Source organism: Cetorhinus maximus, chromosome 5 (assembly GCF_964194155.1).
Source record: "Cetorhinus maximus chromosome 5, sCetMax3.hap1.1, whole genome shotgun sequence".
Classification (NCBI taxonomy): domain Eukaryota; kingdom Metazoa; phylum Chordata; class Chondrichthyes; order Lamniformes; family Cetorhinidae; genus Cetorhinus; species Cetorhinus maximus.
The window spans coordinates 136372022-136390126 of record NC_135883.1 but is presented as its reverse complement, the minus strand read 5'-3'; the positions used below and the strand labels follow the sequence as shown (position 1 = coordinate 136390126).

The window sequence follows — 18105 nt, the reverse complement described above, 5'->3', positions numbered from 1 at the left end:
ACTTGTGCATCACCACTTTTGATAACTTATCACGTAGCTAGTTCTCTGCTGACCCAAAATGCCGATGCCCAATATTGAGTTTCAGCACCAAATTCTATTCCTTAATATATTTTCATCACCTTTGTGGTTCGATTCTTAACTTTGAGATTTTATATAGCTTGGGGGTCTCAGGGTTCAGTTCCAATTTTGGATGTTTAGCATCCCTCATTTCAAGGTGGTTTCATTCACCTATGAAATTGGTTTGATGTAAAGTTAATTTCTTCCTTGTAGTTGTGTCTCAAAAACATGCTAGAGATCAATAGAACTTGGGTCTTGCTTAAAGGTCAAGTATCTTTAGATATCTTATGGTTTCAAAGTATTGAGAGGGTTTGACATCACGATTGATGAAGACAATCAAGAAGGTGGATTTCTGGATCGGAGCTTGTTTAACCAATTCATGTTTTGGACGTACAAATCCAAAACTGCATTAAAGGAAGTGACTCTGAATTGTCTGTCTTCTATTTTCCTATCATATGCAATTCAGGATCTAAGATGGGTTTGAGTCAAATCCTTCACTACAGTTCTACAGCCCCCAAACCCAATGCTTTACAATCCTAACAGGATTTTTGGTGGTTTTCAAATCTGGTGTAATAGTCCTACCCCAGTGTTCCAAGTGGTGAATGAAATGGCTTCTGCTCTCAAGCCTTTATACACCAAGGATGACATCAGAGCTCACATGATTGTGGTAAGCCTATGAAGTGCTTTCAGGCATTCTACGATCTCACTGGTAATTGTAGACATCAGCTTGTCTAACTCCCAGTAGTCCGAATAGTAATCAATGGTGATGAGAGTCAGTTCCAAAGAGATTGAAGAGGTCTATTCCAAGCTTCACCCATGGTCTGCTTGTGATGTCATGAGTGGCTATTTAGCTTGATATTCATTACAAGCAATGCACTGACTGATATGCTCCTTGACCTTATTGCTCATGTTTGGCCAGTAGAGCACTTCTCTTGCCTTTGACAGGCGAGATTGAATTCCTTGATGGCTCGCGTTGATGCGCTTCAGCATCTCTTTCCTTATCTCCTTAGGAATGATAACTCTAGTTCCTTCATACAAGAAGCCATCTTGGGCAATCACTTCATCCCTGTAAGCCCAATACTCTCTCATAACAATAGGTGTGTCCTTGATGGTTTTCAGCCATCCTTTCATCACTACTTCCTGTAGCACTTAGAGAGCTGCCTGTCATTGCATAGTTTGCTTGATCTGAGCAAGATGATTGCCTGTCAGATTCAGTGTCTCTGCTGGGTTGATAATTTCTAAAGCATGTCATGCTGTTGCTTCCCACTGAATTTGGAAGATTTCGCACTCTGTGCTAAAGTCAGCAACTTTCTTCAAAGGGATTGCAGCTCTTGACAGCATGCCGGTGATGTACACCACTTCCCCTACTTGTAATTCACTTCCAAATGATATATCTGCAAACAAAGTAACATTCTTTGCAGACGCTTTGGAGCAGATAGAAGTGGTTTGAGAAAGATTCTTTGAAGTAGCTTATGGACAGACTCTACTGTCACTTTGTCTCTCCCAATCAGGTGCTGATTAAAAGGCACTCTTTCTCAGTCTGTGCATAGCGTCGTTCAGTTTGTGTTAATGCTCTGGATACAAATGCAACTGGTTGTCCTTGCTGCATATGGGTTTCTCCAAGTCCTGTCTCACTGGCATCACACTGCAGGGTGACTTCATCATTAACATTGTAGTACCTCAGCACTGACGTTGTCGTCATTAGTTGTTTGATGCAAGTGAAAGCTGCTTTTATGTCCTGTGCCTCAATACCACTGAACATCCTTTGCAGTGAGCTTGCGTAAAAGTTCACAGTCCTGTGACAAATTGGGCAAGAACTTTGCTAGGTAGTTCACAAATCAACAAAGCTTTGCACCACCTCCACATCAGTTGGTTGCTGCATCTCTGCTACAGCTCTCATCTCATCAGGATTGGAGTGAACTCCTTTTGCTGTCAGTACATAAGCTATGTACTTGACTTCAGTCATCTTCAGTTGCAGTTTCTTCTTTTCAGCTTCAGGTTCATCTGGCAAGCTCTGTCCAGCAGCCTCACCGGATTCTGATCATGGTCTACAATGGCTTCTTCCATTGTATCTCCACATCTATAGACTAGCAGATCATCTATGATTGCTCCCACTCCTGGAAGATCATTGACTATCTCATGCTGTCAGTGTTGATACTCTTCCAGGGCAGTAGAAATGCTAAATTGAATTCGCAACTACTTAAGGGCTTCAATTGGTGGCTGGGCAAAAAGACCATCCACAGGCCTTCCTCCCACTGACTTAATTGGGGTGGAGGCAGGAAGGTGGTGGGAGACCCACCCAACTGATTAAATGCCCTCTGCCACCAAATTCACCAGGGGGGTATTAAATTCTGCCCAGTATTATCCATTCAGAACACTTAAAAAGTCCAGTTCTGGGAACCATTCAGTTGACAGATCAATACTCTTCTGTAGGTTTATGTGTTGGGGTTATTCGAGACAGAATGGCTTTAGTCACATAAGTTGTTCTCAAGACATTGGGGAGAAATCTTTTGATCCAAAATAGAGTTCCTCAATAAAAAATCCACAAGTCGTCACTCACTCTGGCTAGGAAGCTGGCTAGCCCCAGGATTATCATTTCTATTTGGCTCTTCACACGGTATTGTAAATGCCTTTAAATTTACATTCAAAGGGCAAACCACAAGTAAAAAGGATCATAGCAGCACCCAAAGCTTCCTTGAAGTGAATATCTCTAGTATGGGCCTATCCAAGACTTCGTCACCTGCATAACTACAGATATTTAGATAATTAACTTATTTGGACTACCATCAAGAAAGCACCAACTTCCTGAAGGGAGTGGAGCTTTCAAATAAATTTAGAAAAGGCCCAAAAGAGATGACAAAGGATCACAAATTAATTATTTCTCTCAATTCCAAATTGTAACACGACAATGCAAATGGAAGCTCAAATCCCCATTTTTTTTTCTCAGCAGAGTGACTCTATGATTGTTCAACTATTCCAGATTTTATGACTGGTCATTGTGGTATGAATTTTAAGAGACCATTCTAGGACAACCTGCTGTTTCAATTATTTCCAGTGGTTTACCCAAGTTGTACTTAGAGCAGATAGCTAAGCCTTAATTTTAGATTCAGTCTGACTAATTAGGAACACTCTTTACTCTGACTCAGAAGACTGAGAGTTGAAGCTTGACTCCACTAAAGTGTTAATTTATTGAGGTGCTATCTTTTGGATGGAATGTTAAACTGAGACCTTATCTATCTCTTTAGGAGGAGTTAAAAGATCATGTAACACTCCTCACTGAGATGAGCAACTTTTATTATTCAACAAATACCGCCAAGAATAACTGCCCCTTTACCTCATCTGCTATTTGAAGGATCTTGCTGTGCACATTTTGGTAGTTGTGTTTGCTTACACTGTTATTTCTGACAGATCCATCAAGACACAATACCCCATGTGTTTGAGTCGATCTCTTTATCTTTGTTTGCATTAGCGATGCAAAGAGTTAAATTTCTGCTCAAAATTCCTCTATTTCAATATGACCATATGTTTCTTGGGTAATGCCATTTTATTTGTGTGTATGCACAGAACAGCCAAAATATAGCTGGATTTCACACTGCCCTGCTGTGCTGAGTTATTCAGATGCTAGTCTGGTTGCTATGTTTTTCATCTGTATTTTTGTCATGTGTCATTTATGACTCTTCTCTCCCCTCCACCTCACCCACACCCCTCCCCCTACAAAAAAGAAGTTTGGAAAAGCGACAACAAGGAAGTTATGTTAAACCTGCATAACATACTGGTTGGGCTTCAGGTGAAGTATTGAGGCCTATTCTGGGCACCACACATTAGGAGGGATGTAAGTGGGAGCAGGGGTAATCGAGGCATTCAAGAGGGAATTGGATTATTATCTAAAAAGAAAGAATGTGGAGGGTTGATGGGAGAAAGCGAGGGAGGGCCTCTACGTGAATTGCTCCTTCGGAGAGCCAGCACAGCCACTTCGGGCCGAATGGCCGCCATCTGTACTGCAACCATTCTGTGAAGAGTTGAGCCGTGCTGCCTATCCGTTTCTAACCCCGGAGCTGTTCTAGTACGGAGAATTGAGCCGCTGACTGTCGCTTGAAAACCGGTTGGATTGCATTTTCACATGTTGTCTGCAGCTGTGATAGCGGTAAGGTGAGATATTTATTTGGAACTATTTTTAATACAGTAACAGGGCGGTTCATATATCTCGCTATATATAAAATGATTAATGTTGTTGCTAAATCTAGCTTTGGTGGTTTTAACCCTAGACATTTCTTAATGCATTTTGTTCGGACGAAACGTCTTACTTAAGACTTGCGAAATACCAAGTACAAAGTAATAAAGGTCACATATAATTTATAAATTCTAAAGCTCTGTTTATCAATACACTTAGCTTGACAGAATGAATATTATAAATAATTCTGGCATCTAAGCTGGAGATGGGAAAGATTTCGGTAATCGCTTGTAAATACGGTATTGCTGCATAGGCCGATGTAACAAAAATGTGGTATCAAATGAAGGGATGGGTGGGTGTGTGTGGGGTGACTGGATGTGTGTGGGGGGCTATTGTTCAATGGTGGGTGTGTGTGAGGAGGTGTGTAGGGGGGAGGGGGTGTGCGGGTGGGGGGGGGGGGGGGGGGTGGGGGGCGGGTGTGGGGGACTATTGTTCAATGGCTCCTTCACCCAGCTGAATTTCCCGTCATAACCACACTGATGTGGGCAGATTCCGTCCTGTAGGAAGGAATGAAGTCACCAGGCAAAGGTACTAGCAAAGGATGCCTAGGAGCAGGCTGACTACCCACACCAAATGTGTGCCTGTTGAGACCGATGGAGGTAGAGCAAGGGTGAATATTGCCCACTAAAGGGCACATGGTTTGAAAAGTCGGTCTTAACAATAACAGGGAGCAGGTAGCGGAAAACGGTTGTATCCAGAACAGGTCAGAGAAGCACCCGGAAGAATCGTCTTGAGATTCCCCGCCCTCGAGTCCTAGTTTTCCCGCTGACTCCTGTAAAGCTAATTCAGTAAGTGGTCGATAACCCTGAGTGTAGTCTCCTGTCTGGCAGTTCCAGGAAAGTGCACTTAAAATGGATTTTCAAAATGTTACTTACTAATTTCACTGTTGATCCTCAGAAACAGTGATTGAAGTTCTCCCAGAGGAAGCTATCGTGGAATCAGAGAATGTTTCATGGCAGAAGAAAGTAATTTCGATTCCCTGAAAGAACTCTTCCAATTCGTCCCATCATCTGCTCTCTCCCCCTCCCCTTTTATTTTGTTTGAATAATTATCCACTTTCTTTTTGTCCCCGGATTCTACTTCCACCACTGTTACTGCGTGGACAGAACATCAAATCTCCAAATCTCTCCCTTTATTCTTTTGAAGAATGCTTTTAAAGTCATGGCCTTTAGTTACCATCCGTGGAAAGAAATCAGAAACCTGTCAAAATTGTCCACAGTGCTGCAATGCTGATGTCCTCTGGGTCTGTTTCCCTCTTTAATTCCTATTTGTCATCCCTACAACAAAAATAAATACTGGACTAAAACACCTTGGAGTGACCGGGAAACCCAGCTTTGAATATAGCCGCACTTGTTCTGTGTCCGCAACTCGATGGTCACTAGGACCCGCTATAATCCTAACGCCAGCTGTCAGTGACTGTAGCACATGTTACTTCCACAGCACACGGATGTAAGTGGCCGCACCCCGGCACAGGGGCTTCACTGAGTCGCTCTCAGAGCCGGCATTTTATTTTATTTGTGAAATAAATGCACCGAAAATAAGGGGCGGAAAGTGTTGCCCATAACTGGGATGTGATGGACCTTTTTTGATTAACCTAATTCTCGCTCCAATCCCCCTCCCCGGACCTCGGCTATTTCTGACCCTGTTTCCAACCAGCTTTCGCACGGAGCTCGGATCTCAGAGAGCGATCGCTCCAGGATGGGAAGCGAAAACACAACTTTATGGGAGACGTTGCTGTATGGACACCATGCCTGCAGTGGCTGGAAGCAGGGCATGGAAGGCTCCATCTACCATTTAGCCAACATCTTCTTTACTTTAGGTTACATGGGCGGCAGTGGGCTGGTTGGCCTCCTGTACATCAACCTTTTGCTGTGCTGTGGCTTCCTCTGCACTTCCATCTGGGCGTGGACCGACGTGTGCGCCGCCGATATCTTCTCCTGGAACTTCGTCCTGGTGGTCATCTCCGCCACGCAGATCATCCACGTTGCCTACCAGCTCCGGAGTGTCTCCTTCCAGGAGGATTTTCAGAACCTGTATGGTGCTGTCTTCCAGCCGCTGGGAATCCCTTTGACCATCTACAAGAAGATTGTCACTTGTTGCACTGTGGTCTCTTTGGAGAAGGATCACTGCTATGCCATGGCGGGAAAAACCCCAATCGAAAGGCTTTCACTCCTCTTGTCTGGGAGGTTCGTGTGTGTGTGTTGGAGGGGGTGGGGGGGGCGGTGGGCTGGGTGTGTGTGGGGGGTTGGGTGTATGTGTGGGGTAGGTGGGTGGGTGTGTGGGGGTGCTGGGTGGGTGGGTGTGTGGGGGTGCTGGGTGGGTGGGTGTATGGGGTGGGTGGGTGTGTGGGGGTGCTGGGTGGGTGGGTGGGTGTATGGGGTGGGTGGGTGTGTGGGGGTGCTGGCTGTATGTGTGGAGTGGGTGTGAGGAGGTGTGCAGGGGGAGGGGGTGTGGGGAGTGGGTGGGTGTGTGTGGGGTGTGTGTGAGGAGGTGTGTAGGGGGAGGGGGTGTGGGGAGTGGGTGTGTGTGGGGTGGGTGTGTGTGTGTGAGGAGGTGTGTAGGGGGAGGGGGTGTGTGGGGTGGGTGGGTGTGTGTGGGGTGTGTGTGTGTGAGGAGGTGTGTAGGGGGAGGGGGTGTGGGGAGTGGGTGTGTGTGGGGTGGGTGTGTGTGTGTGAGGAGGTGTGTAGGGGGAGGGGGTGTGTGGGGTGGGTGGGTGTGTGTGGGGTGTGTGTGTGTGTGTGAGAGGAGGTGTGTAGGGGGAGGGGGTGTGGGGGGTGGGTGGGTGTGTGTGTGGTGTGGGTGTGTGTGGGGGGGTGCTGGCTGTGTGTATGGGGGGATGTGTGTGGGTTGGGTGGGTGTGTGTGTGAGGAGGTGTGTAGGGGGAGGGGGTGTATGGGGTGGGTGGGTGTGTGTGTGGGGGGGGCTGGGTGTGTGTGTGGGGTGTGTGTGTGTGTGTGAGGAGGTGTGTAGGGGGAGGGGGGTGGGTGGGTGTGTGTGGGGTGTGTGTGTGTGAGGAGGTGTGTAGGGGGAGGGGGTGTGGGTGGGGGGCTGGGTGTGTGTGAGGAGGTGTGTAGGGGGGAGGGGGTGTGCGCGTGGGGGAGGGGGTGTGGGGGGCTATTGTGCGCTGCACCGTTTCCTGCGGCGAACTTCAGCTTGAGAGGGGTACATGCAGGAGGAGAGACCGGTTAGATCGGATGGGGTGATCCCGATTATTTGGAGAAGTGATTCAATAAGGAGACAAGCCATATTTTACCATAAGTGTAAATTCGCGTTTTTTTTTTCGTTTGTTTCATTTTTAAACGCGGATGCATTACAGATAAATGAACTGCTGATAAATCTCAGGACGCAGCTCCCCCAAAATATAAACAACTTAAGGTAGACTGGCTGTTAGCGGATTGAATGTGCATTCGTTCGTTTTATTCATGTTAAGATGTTCATAACCTATGTTTAGACCCGTTAATATATTTATTGCGATGTTGATCAGAGGCTGAATTGCGCTGGGAGCAGAAAAGCAGCAAATGGTGGAAATCCCCAGCAGGTCAGGAAGCATCTCTGAGAGAGGGTCGGAGTTAACGTTTCAGATCGATGACCTTTCGTCAGAACTGAAACCCTAAATTTTACTCCCTCCAAAGATGCTGCCAGACCTTCTGAGGATTTCCAGCACTTTCCAGTTTTTGCTTTTGTTTATTCCAGATTGCCAACGTGCTCGGCACTTCCTTCCTGTGATAGTGCCCGCTTGCTCTCACTCACTCTCCCTGATTTGTTGGCAGGATTCGGGTGACGGTGGATGGGGAGTTTTTGCATTACATTCATCCCTATCAGTTCCTGGATTCTCCAGAATGGGATTCACTCAGACCGTCAGAGGAGGGGATCTTCCAGGTAAAGTGAGAGCTCAGAAGTAACTCTGTATGTGTCAAATTTTCGGGACATGGGACACTTTAAAAAACAAGTTCGTGAGCACAATGCAGGCGATTTCTGATATTTTTAAAAATTGCCTTTTGACAGTGCTCCAGCATCGCGAGTTATTCCCTCTCTGCCTACCCTTGTACTCTCAATACAAGCTATTGGGCATCGTTTATGAAAACAATTCTGTTAGGCTGGAACCCGCTTACATGGTTTCTACCGAGAGTCGCTTTCTTACCAAGCAAATGGGATATTACTTTTTGCGCTCACATTTAGATTTTTTTAGGATTATATTTAATTGTTAATGGCCTGAGGCACACGCCTTCCAAATCCGCGTTTCTGTGGTTGACACCGACAAAGGGTTTCAGGGAATGAAGTGAAGTCTGTCCTCCCTATAATTTGGTTCCCATTTTACACCTTTTGAAGGACCGAAGACTCTTTGAAGTCTTGTTTCAAGGCTTCCTCAGAGGTGTTAGCGAAGATTTTCAAGCCAAACCCCGAACCCGTTCTTTGAAGAACTGTTTGCGTTGTTCCTTCAAGGAGATTTGCTATGACCCAACGCTCTGAAAAGAATTTCTCCCACTCCGCCGTGTTGGTTTTGAAACCATTCGTTTCCAGGATTGTCTCGCTGTCCTGTTGGTTATTGGGTGACTATTTAAATCTCGACTATTCGCTCTGGTTGGTTTTTTTGTGTGTGTATTTTTGAATGATTGGAAAGCTGAGATGTTACAGGGTGACATGATAAAGTTGTGGGACCAGTTATTGCAGCCTCTCGTGGGAACAATTGCTATTTTGCCTCACATCCCTCTTCTACTCCTATCCAGGTGACTCTAACAGCCGAGACGAGCTGTCGTTTTGCGGCCTGGAGGAGAAAGAAACTCTACTTGTTATTCGCCCAGCACCGTCGCATTTCCAGACTGTTTTCCGTCTTAATTGGAAAAGATATTGCCGACAAGCTGTACTCCTTGAACGACAAAGTCTACATCAGCAACGGATTCCGTTATGATATCAGGCTGCCAAGCTTCTATTACTTGGCCGTGCCTGTAGGCGGGCTGCCGGAGAGGAACCCCAGGCAGCAGAAGTTGTGAGCCGTCTTCCCCCCCAAAGGAAGCCCAGGATTGATGGCGGCCCCCGGCTCTGGGGGGCGGGGGGCTCCTGCACTCAGGGAGCGGCGGGATTGGAAGCCGCCTCCCTCCCCCACCCCTGGATAGAGCTTGGGCCGGAATAGGGCAAAACGCCAGTGCCTGTCGATGCAGTGATGTTGTAGAGATTCTGGATGCGGCTGTGTCTCCATCTGACCCTTTTAGACATTCTAAGGTGGACAGAAACAGCCGTGTGCTTTCTGTTAGACAGCACTTAAATAAACCGGCCGGGATACCCAAATGCCAGATCGTTTTAATCCGTCCTGTTTGCCAATAGAGGCTACTGTAATCATTTACTAAAATGTTACCTTTTATGCTCTATCCATGAAATATGATAAAAGGAAACATATTTCGACAAGCTGAGTTATTGTGCTTCCGAATCCTTTCGTCCAGCTGCTATCACCCAGACATTTCCAATGTCGAACATGCCGCCGCTCTGTAACGCTGCTGTGATATAGAAACTATCAGCACGGCGCTTTTCGAGTGCCTGCGGTGGGCTCTGACTCTCACCCTGATACTTCTTTGCTGTGGGATTGCGTTTACCTGCGTGCCTTTGACAAACTGATTCTACCCGGTGAAAGACCGGGCGGAGTTACTGGTGACTGAAACAAAACCTCTCCGAACTTCCCAGGACAGGACCTACATTGCGGGGCGATAGTTAAGCGGGCTGCCACCGTGACCTTTGGGTTTAAGGGCAGTAGCAGATTAGTGAAGTGCACGGCCTCATGTTCCTCCCGCATAAATAACGAAAGGGGATTTTTTTTTAAAAAATCTTCAACTGCGGCTCTGATGGATTTTCTAACTCGACATTGTGGTTTATTGACCTGGGAGACCAGATGATAAAGGTGGTGGAGGGTGGGGGGAATGTTCTGCATTTGCACTGAATGCATACAACAGGGGAACAAGTCCAGTTTCCTTTAAAAAGAGGCATTGCTTCTTTAGCTGCTATCGATAATTACATTTACTGTGAACGGCAAAGGCAGGATGTTTGGTTTCTTTGTAATACAATACATTAATGGTGGTTACTGATATAGACGTTCAAAGTAATCGATGTAATTGGCACTTTCTAACTGTCTCCTGTTCAATAAAGATAGCGTTAAAGGAATTTGGAATAATGTTGCATTAATTCCCAAGAATGCCAATATATGCTTATAAATGTTTGCCGGTGGGCTGGATATATTATCACATAACAATAATTACTTCAGTCTCGAGAATTTATTGAACTGTAATCATCCTCCTTTCAGGAGAATCATTCTTGCAAGAGCTGCAGCAGACCCATCCATCAGCCATGCACGATATCCATCTCGCAGTTTCCTAAAAACACAAAGCAATCAAATGTCCTATTTCCGGAAGCCTTAAGGGATAGAGCTTTTGGAAGCACAGTAATATTCGTAGCCAAAGAGCAAATAGGTTTCAAGACACAGCCCTGGAGTTCACGTACAGCACTGGTGCATCAAAACTCCAGGGATGGCTGAGATCAGCCTGCTCAGGGGCATTTTTTTTTAAAACTGAAAGACCAAGGTCAAAGGACAATGTTTATGGTGACAGTAAGGAAGGCTATGCATCAGGAATTCGCTATCGCGGTTGCAAGCCTGGAGTTTCAAAAACCTGAAAACTAAGTGAAATGAAAAGACGGAGGGGAGTAAAGTAATCCACAGTTCTAAAGTCCTGGGGGAAGAACGGCCCAGAATAGTGAATGTGCCACGACTCTTGGTTTCAATACCGTAATGGTTATGCAGGATGTTATGTTTCAGCCTAGGAAAAGCAACAGCTGAACACTGGGTATCGTAGCATCAGTAACAGCAAGACCAAAAAAAAGGATATAATTGAGAGTTAGAAACCTAAGGTGAGTGAGGACTTGCCTACCAGCCCCTAAACCTGTTTCTTGTGTCCAGAAATATGAGGGAGGTAGTAGAAGAACTTCTTCTTCAGATCCGGGAGCAATATTGAATGTTCTGGGTCATCTTGGGCCTTACAGAGAATTATTGGTTGCTGCAGAGAAAAAGAGGAAACCTAGCTAGATTTTTCATGGAGGAGAAAATGTGGGAGTTCCCTTTGAGGTCAGTGAAGGAAGGGAGATAAAGAATGCTGATGGGTGGGAAGGAGTAACAGCTAGGTGATCAAGGATACTGTAATTCCAGTGAAAAACAGTACTGAGCAATAACACAGATTAAATGAAATGAATCAAATAATCTCTGATTGAAGCATGGGCCAGCAGCAGCCCAGAGCTGGTTTGCGAAGCCAGGAAAGGTATTCCTGCTCCATTTGACTACACAAGAAAGGAAATTTCTCAATGTTTTGGCATCTTCTTGAGCAACCTTTAGTGTTCTCTTTAAGAACTGCTGGTTTGGTTGCTCAAGACCCATTAATGCCACATCACACCTCTGAATAGTCCAACCAAATTTAAGAATTTGGCTAGTAAGTAAGGGCAGGAGCCTGATTCCAAGACGGAAGTGAAGTCCGCACTCGTTTCAGTTGACCATTACAGACACATAAAAAAAAGCCCTGAGCAATTTATCCAAAGTACTAATGCAGCTTCAGCATTGGCCTTTAGCCTTTTATAAAACTGCAACCATTTTCTGCTTGTATATTTATGCCCAAATGTGATTTTGATGCTCTAACATAAAACAGCCCTTTCATAGGAGAAACATTGTGAAATGTCAGAATTTATTTTGCTGATCAGAAAGGGGTTAAAGTTCATTAAGACAGTGATGAATGCACATTACGTCTGCTGAATTGGAGAAAAAGTAATCTTCACTGGAATAAAAAAAGAAAATGCTGGAAATAATCAGCAGGTCGGGCAGCATCTGTGAAGAGAAAAACAGATTTAACATTTCAGCCCTGTGACTTTTCATCACAACCTGAAATGCTAACTCTGTTTTGCTCTCCACAGATTCTGCTTGACCTGCTGAATATTTCCAGCATTTCCAGTTTTTATTTCATTTTTCCAGTATCTGCAGAATTTTGCTTTTGTACTAATCTTCACTGGACTTTACTTTAGGCATTTGGCTATATGATGTAACTTTCAACCCCTGACAGGTTACTGTACTGTTCAGGCATGAGAACTATGAGAAACAATGAGACCATACTCAAAGTTCAAACTAAGCATTAATGTCTTTATTAAATTTGAACAATACAATACCCACATTGACAATATACCCATCAGACACAAATACATTACAAGGAATCACCTAACTCCCTGCCAATTGTTCAGCAGTTGACACAACTTCAACATTTAAGGACCAAATCACCCTTTGCAATGATTTTTATGACTTTCTTTCCAAGGTGGGCAGGATGTTTTGTTGACAAAATTATACGGCCCTATTAAATCCACCTTAAACTACAAGTGTCCAATGAGGTATCTAGTTCGGTGTCCACATTATGATATTTGAGATTGCCTTGACAATGCATATCTTTTTAATCTTCCTTCAGTAATTTCAACAGATGTAGATGTTACAAGTGCCTTCAAGATCTTTAACAGCAAATATGACAACAGCTCTCTTTTCTGGTCACATGCACATTTCAAAACCACAAGTTAATTAAACAATGAGTCCCTTAAATTATTGACTTCTTACAAATTGTTGCTTGGGGAATTAAAAACAGAGTTTATCTGATAAAGATATAAACTTTTTGTGGAGTTAGGTTCCCTGCATTTCAAAAAAAACAAACTCTGACATCATCAATCAATCTCAGTTTATGTCGCTTGCAGTTTTTGAAACACTTAAGTTAGCTAAACAAACATTTTGGCTGTTAATAACATTTTAACAAAATAACATTTTGTTATTCATGTTCATGAAATTTCGCCAAAGTTCTAACTTGATATTAAAGCAAAACATGCCTTTGAAGTATGTCTATTTATTGGTTTTGACTCAATTTTACAACTTTTGTGTTTTTTGCTAAGCATTCCATAAATAACCTTAAATTGTTTTATTCACCAGTGACTCTGTTTATCTGTAATGAAAATAGCCTACGGATGTTAACAGATTACTTTGGTTTTAAAGGCCTTTCGGCCTTTGCAATGGATGCTGGACAAATTCAGTCAGTTTCTGTACACTGCATACAGCCAACATTATTCTGTGTTTCATTCAAACCATTGATGTTCACCCCTGGATAGAACAGCTTTCACAAATTTCAACCACACATTTCACTTAAAAGTACAAATAAGTCAGTCAAAAATATTACAGTTTCTTGCATGGCCTATACTTAGCGCTAAGTAACTCTGAAGTAAAGTTTTATCAATTATGTTTAAATTCAACTTGTGTTATTGAAATGATATAAAGGCTATGTATCAATGGATGAAATACATGTTTCTGAATCAAATTGCATGAATCTGTAGTTTGGTTGCTGTCTAGTCTAATCAATAATATGTTTTGACAAGTGCTGACATTGAAATTGGAGTGCTAGTTTCTCTTGTGATGAATTTTTTTGCTCTTTAAGGTGAAGGATGCCAGCATGAAGCATTCCTAAGTCAGATTTTGTAGAGGTGGGTGCAGAGTAAATGTACATTCTTTCACTTTCCACAAACTGCTTTTAGCCTCAATGTCAAAAGAATACCTCCCCCTACATTAGCGTAACCTTTTCATTTCCTACAAGAGACTGTTAACCAATTATTGCTTCTAGTCCCTGTCCATTGGGAACTGGATTGAGATTTCCCAATCATATTTTACATAGGAGCCTTAAAGCCAATAGAGAGCAGACATTTGTCCGATTACTTTGAATGGAATTTAACACCAACAAGCAAAAATAATAATCCATTGCACTACCAAATTGCCTTCAGAATTTAACCTTTATGATTAGGTAGCAGTTACAGTATTGCTTATCCCTGAATGAAATTGTTACAATTTGGAACACTCTTGTTCTCACAGTGAAAGGTAGCTATCATACTAGGCTGACTCATCTTATGACAAAAGCATTTTATACTTGTGGTGAATGGGATACATCATTCAGGGCAACAATTTACTCTTTTTGTACCGGGTTATATGGCATGTAATATAGATTGACCAATTTATGCTTGTGATCAGTTAAAAAAAACACCTCATTGACAGACCAGATAATTCAGACAAAACTATGAATCATTTATAATAAGAAAACAAGTGAATTAAGCAGATGAAATCAGGACTAGACTATAAAACTTTAAGCAGTATATCGACTGTTTAATGAATCAGAGACTAAAAACTCATTTTGAAATTATGTTTTTAATTTGAGTCTTTAGAAGAGTTTTAATGTCAATGAATGCCTCGGTGCTCACAGACTGTGGTCTTGTTAGAGTGACCTTGAATGTGGTCCACCTGACTGAACTAAACAAGTCATTGTCTTCCTCTATTTATCAAAGGCTAAAGAGACCTGCCAGCATAGAATTCACAATCAAGCTAGGTTCAAAGGCACAATGGAGCATCTCAAACATGGAACTATTTAATTGACTATTTAATTCAGGCCCTTACACTTAGTTAATGCCGTCATGAGTCATATCATAGTCTGGGAAACACCATTCTGTACCTGGCTAACTTTTAAATCCATGAAGAAGCATGGAGAAGACAAAAGCAAAAAAGATAAAAGCAAAATACTGCGGATGCTGGAAATCTGAAACAAAAACAGAAAATGCTGGAAAAACTCAGCAGTTCTAGCAGCATCTGTGGAGAGAGAAACAGAGTTAACATTTCAAGTCCGTATGACCCTTCCTCAAGTTCATATCTTCGAACTTTTGTCTATCTGGAATTTACAAATTAAAATATGATCTAGTAATATAATATGAAATGATCATTGTCTTCAAAATATATAAAATTTAAGTATATTTTGAAAGGTCATCACAGCAATTAGAAGATTTTTTGTTGTCATTAATGTGTGTGCTTAAATTGCACCCAAATATCCAAACACCCACACAAACAAAATAAACATCTTCCAGAGTACAGTTAAAAGGAACCTATTTAAATTTACCAAATTTGGTTACATTTAAAAAGGTGTGTGGGTGTATTTTCTATTTAGCAAAGGTCAACTACAAATGCTTAATTTGTTGAAATTACATTCCCACTGTGTACAATTTTAGGCAGGTGCCATCAAATGCCTTCTGAATGTTTAAGCATATTATATACACAGAATACCTTATTTCAACATTGTCACCTTCTCAAATAATTCTAATGGAGTTGTGAGGCTGAATCACCCTTGTAACATCAATACTCTTCAGATGAACATTGATGTAATCTCATTAAAGATTCTCCAGAATTTCCCCAACAGCTGTCAGACTAATTAATCTATATTTACCCAATTCAGGCTTCACTCTTTTCTAGTCATGGGATTAAATGTACCGTTTACCAGCCCACAGGTACACCTGAATTTATAGAAATAGTAACCTCAGTCTCATCTACTTAATCATCCAATCCCCTCAGGACTCTAGCACGTGCAATATTTATTACCGGTGCTCAGTAGACTTTAGTGTTTTGATTTTGTTTGCGATATCTGCATTACTAAGTTTCACATCCTTTATACATTCCAGAGGCAGTTGAATCAGGTCGCGATCATGTCTACCATATTTCAATCTGTAGACAGAAATGAAGAACTCATTTAGTTTAACTATTTCCTGATTTTCCTTGCCCATATGCATCATATTGTCCCCATTAGGGGATCAGTCTGGATCTTAAAAATCTCTCTACTGGGTTAAAAAAAAAACCTCACATTTATATCACACCTTTCATGACCGTGGACATTCCATAGTGCTTTACAGCCAATGGGATCATTTTAAAGTGTAGTCACTGCTCTAATGTAGGACATTAGCCATATTTTACACAATAAGCTCCCACAAACAGCAATGTGATAATGACCAGATAATTTGTTTTGCAATATTGATTCAGAGATAAATATTGGCCAGGACACCAAGGATAATTCCCCTGTTCTTCTTTGAAATAGTGCAAAGGGATCTTTTATATCCATCTGAGAGGGCACAGAGAGCCGTGGTTTAACAGAGGTGAGTATCATTGCCATTACCAAGGAGAAGGTGCTAGGAAAACTGAAAGGTCTGAAGGTGGATAAATCACCTGGACCAGATGGATTACGCCCCAGAGTTCTGAAGGAGATAGCTGAAGAGATAGTGGAGGCATTAGTGGTGATCTTTCTGGAATCACTGGAGTCAGGGAGGGTCCCAGAGGACTGGAAAATCGCTAATGTAACCCCCTGTTTAAGAAGGGAGTGAGGCTAAAGACGGGAAATTACAGGCTGATTAGCCTGACCTCGGTCCTTGGTAAGATGATAATGCCCTCTCAGATGGATATAAAAGATCCCTTTGCACTATTCCAAAGAAGAACAGGGGAATTATCCTTGGTGTCCTGGCCAATATTTATCTCTGAATCAATATTGAAAAACAAATTATTAAAGTTGGTAAGAGTCCATTATTAAGGATGAGATTTCAGAATACTTGGAAGTGCATGGTAAAATCGGGCAAAGTCAGCATGGTTTCATCAAGGGGAGGTCATGCCTGACAAATCTGTTAGAATTCTTTGAGGAGGTAACGAGTAGGCTAGACAAAGGAGAGCCAATGGATGTTATCTACTTGGACTTCCAGAAGGCCTTTGACAAGGTGCCGCACAGGAGGTTGCTCAGTAAGATAAGAGCCCATGGTGTTAGAGGCAAGGTGCTAGCATGGATAGAAGATTGGCTGTCTGGCAGGAGGCAGAGAGTGGGGATAAGGGGGTCCTTCTCAGGATGGCGGCCGGTGACTAATGGAGTTCCGCAGGGGTCAGTGTTGGGACCACAACTTTTCACTTTATACATTAATGATCTAGATCAAGGAACTGAGGGCATACTGGCTAAGTTTGCAGATGATACAAAGATAGGTGGAGGGACAGGTAGTATTGAGGAGGCAGGGAGGCTGCAGAAGAATTTGGACAGGTTAGGAGAATGGGCAAAGAAGTGGCAGATGGAATACAATGTGGGGAAGTGTGAGGTCATGCACTTTGGTAGGAAGAATAGAGACATAGACTATTTTCTAAACGGGGAGAGAAATCAGAAGTCTGGAGTGCAAAGGGACTTGGGAGTCCTAGACCAGGATTCTCTTAAGGGTAACTTGCAGGTTGAGTCGGTAGTTAGGAAGGCAAATGCAATGTTGGCATTTATTTCGAGAGGACTAGAATATAAAAGCAGGGATGTGCCGCTGAGGCTTTATAAGGCTCTGGTCAGACCACATTTAGAATATTGTGAGCAATATTGGGCCCCGTATCTCAGGAAGGATGTGTTGGCCCTGGAGAGGGTCCAGAGGTGGTTCACGAGAGTAATCCCAGGAATGAAAGGCTTAACATATGAGGAATGTTTGAGGACTCTGGGTCTATACTCGATGGAGTTTAGAAGGATGAGGGAGGATCTGATTGAAACTTACAGAATACTGAAAGGCCTGGATAGAGTGGATGTGGGGAAGATGGTTCCATCAGTAGGAGAGACTAGGACCCGAGGGCACAGCCTCAGAGTAAAGGGAAGATCTTTTAGAACAGAGATGAGGAGAAACTTCTTTAGCCAGAGTGGTGAATCTATGGAATTCATTGCCACAGAAGGCTGTGGATGCCAGGTCATTGAGTGTATTTAAGACCAAGAAAGATAGGTTCTTGATTGGCAAGGAGATCAAAGGTTACGGGGAGAAGGCGGGAGAATGGGGTTGAGAAACTTATCAGCCATGATTGAATGGCAGAGCAGACTCGATGGGCCGAATGGCCTAATTTCTGCTCCTATGTCTTATGGTCTTATTTCATCTGAAGGACAGCACCTCTGACATTGCAGCATTGCCTGCGTACT

General features: G+C 43.1%; 1 protein-coding gene across 1 annotated transcript in view; it reads left to right on the top strand.

Annotated features, from left to right (window-relative positions):
- Positions 1-4845: 4845 nt before the first annotated feature.
- popdc1 (popeye domain cAMP effector 1) overlaps positions 4846-18105 on the top strand; it is a 54740-nt gene continuing 41480 nt past the window's right edge. The window contains exons 1-3 of the mRNA XM_078542864.1: positions 4846-6474; positions 8059-8167; positions 9016-9275. Of these exons, the coding sequence (XP_078398990.1) occupies positions 5987-6474; positions 8059-8167; positions 9016-9275 (857 nt within the window). The 5' untranslated portion in view covers positions 4846-5986. The remainder of the gene's footprint in view (positions 6475-8058; positions 8168-9015; positions 9276-18105) is intronic.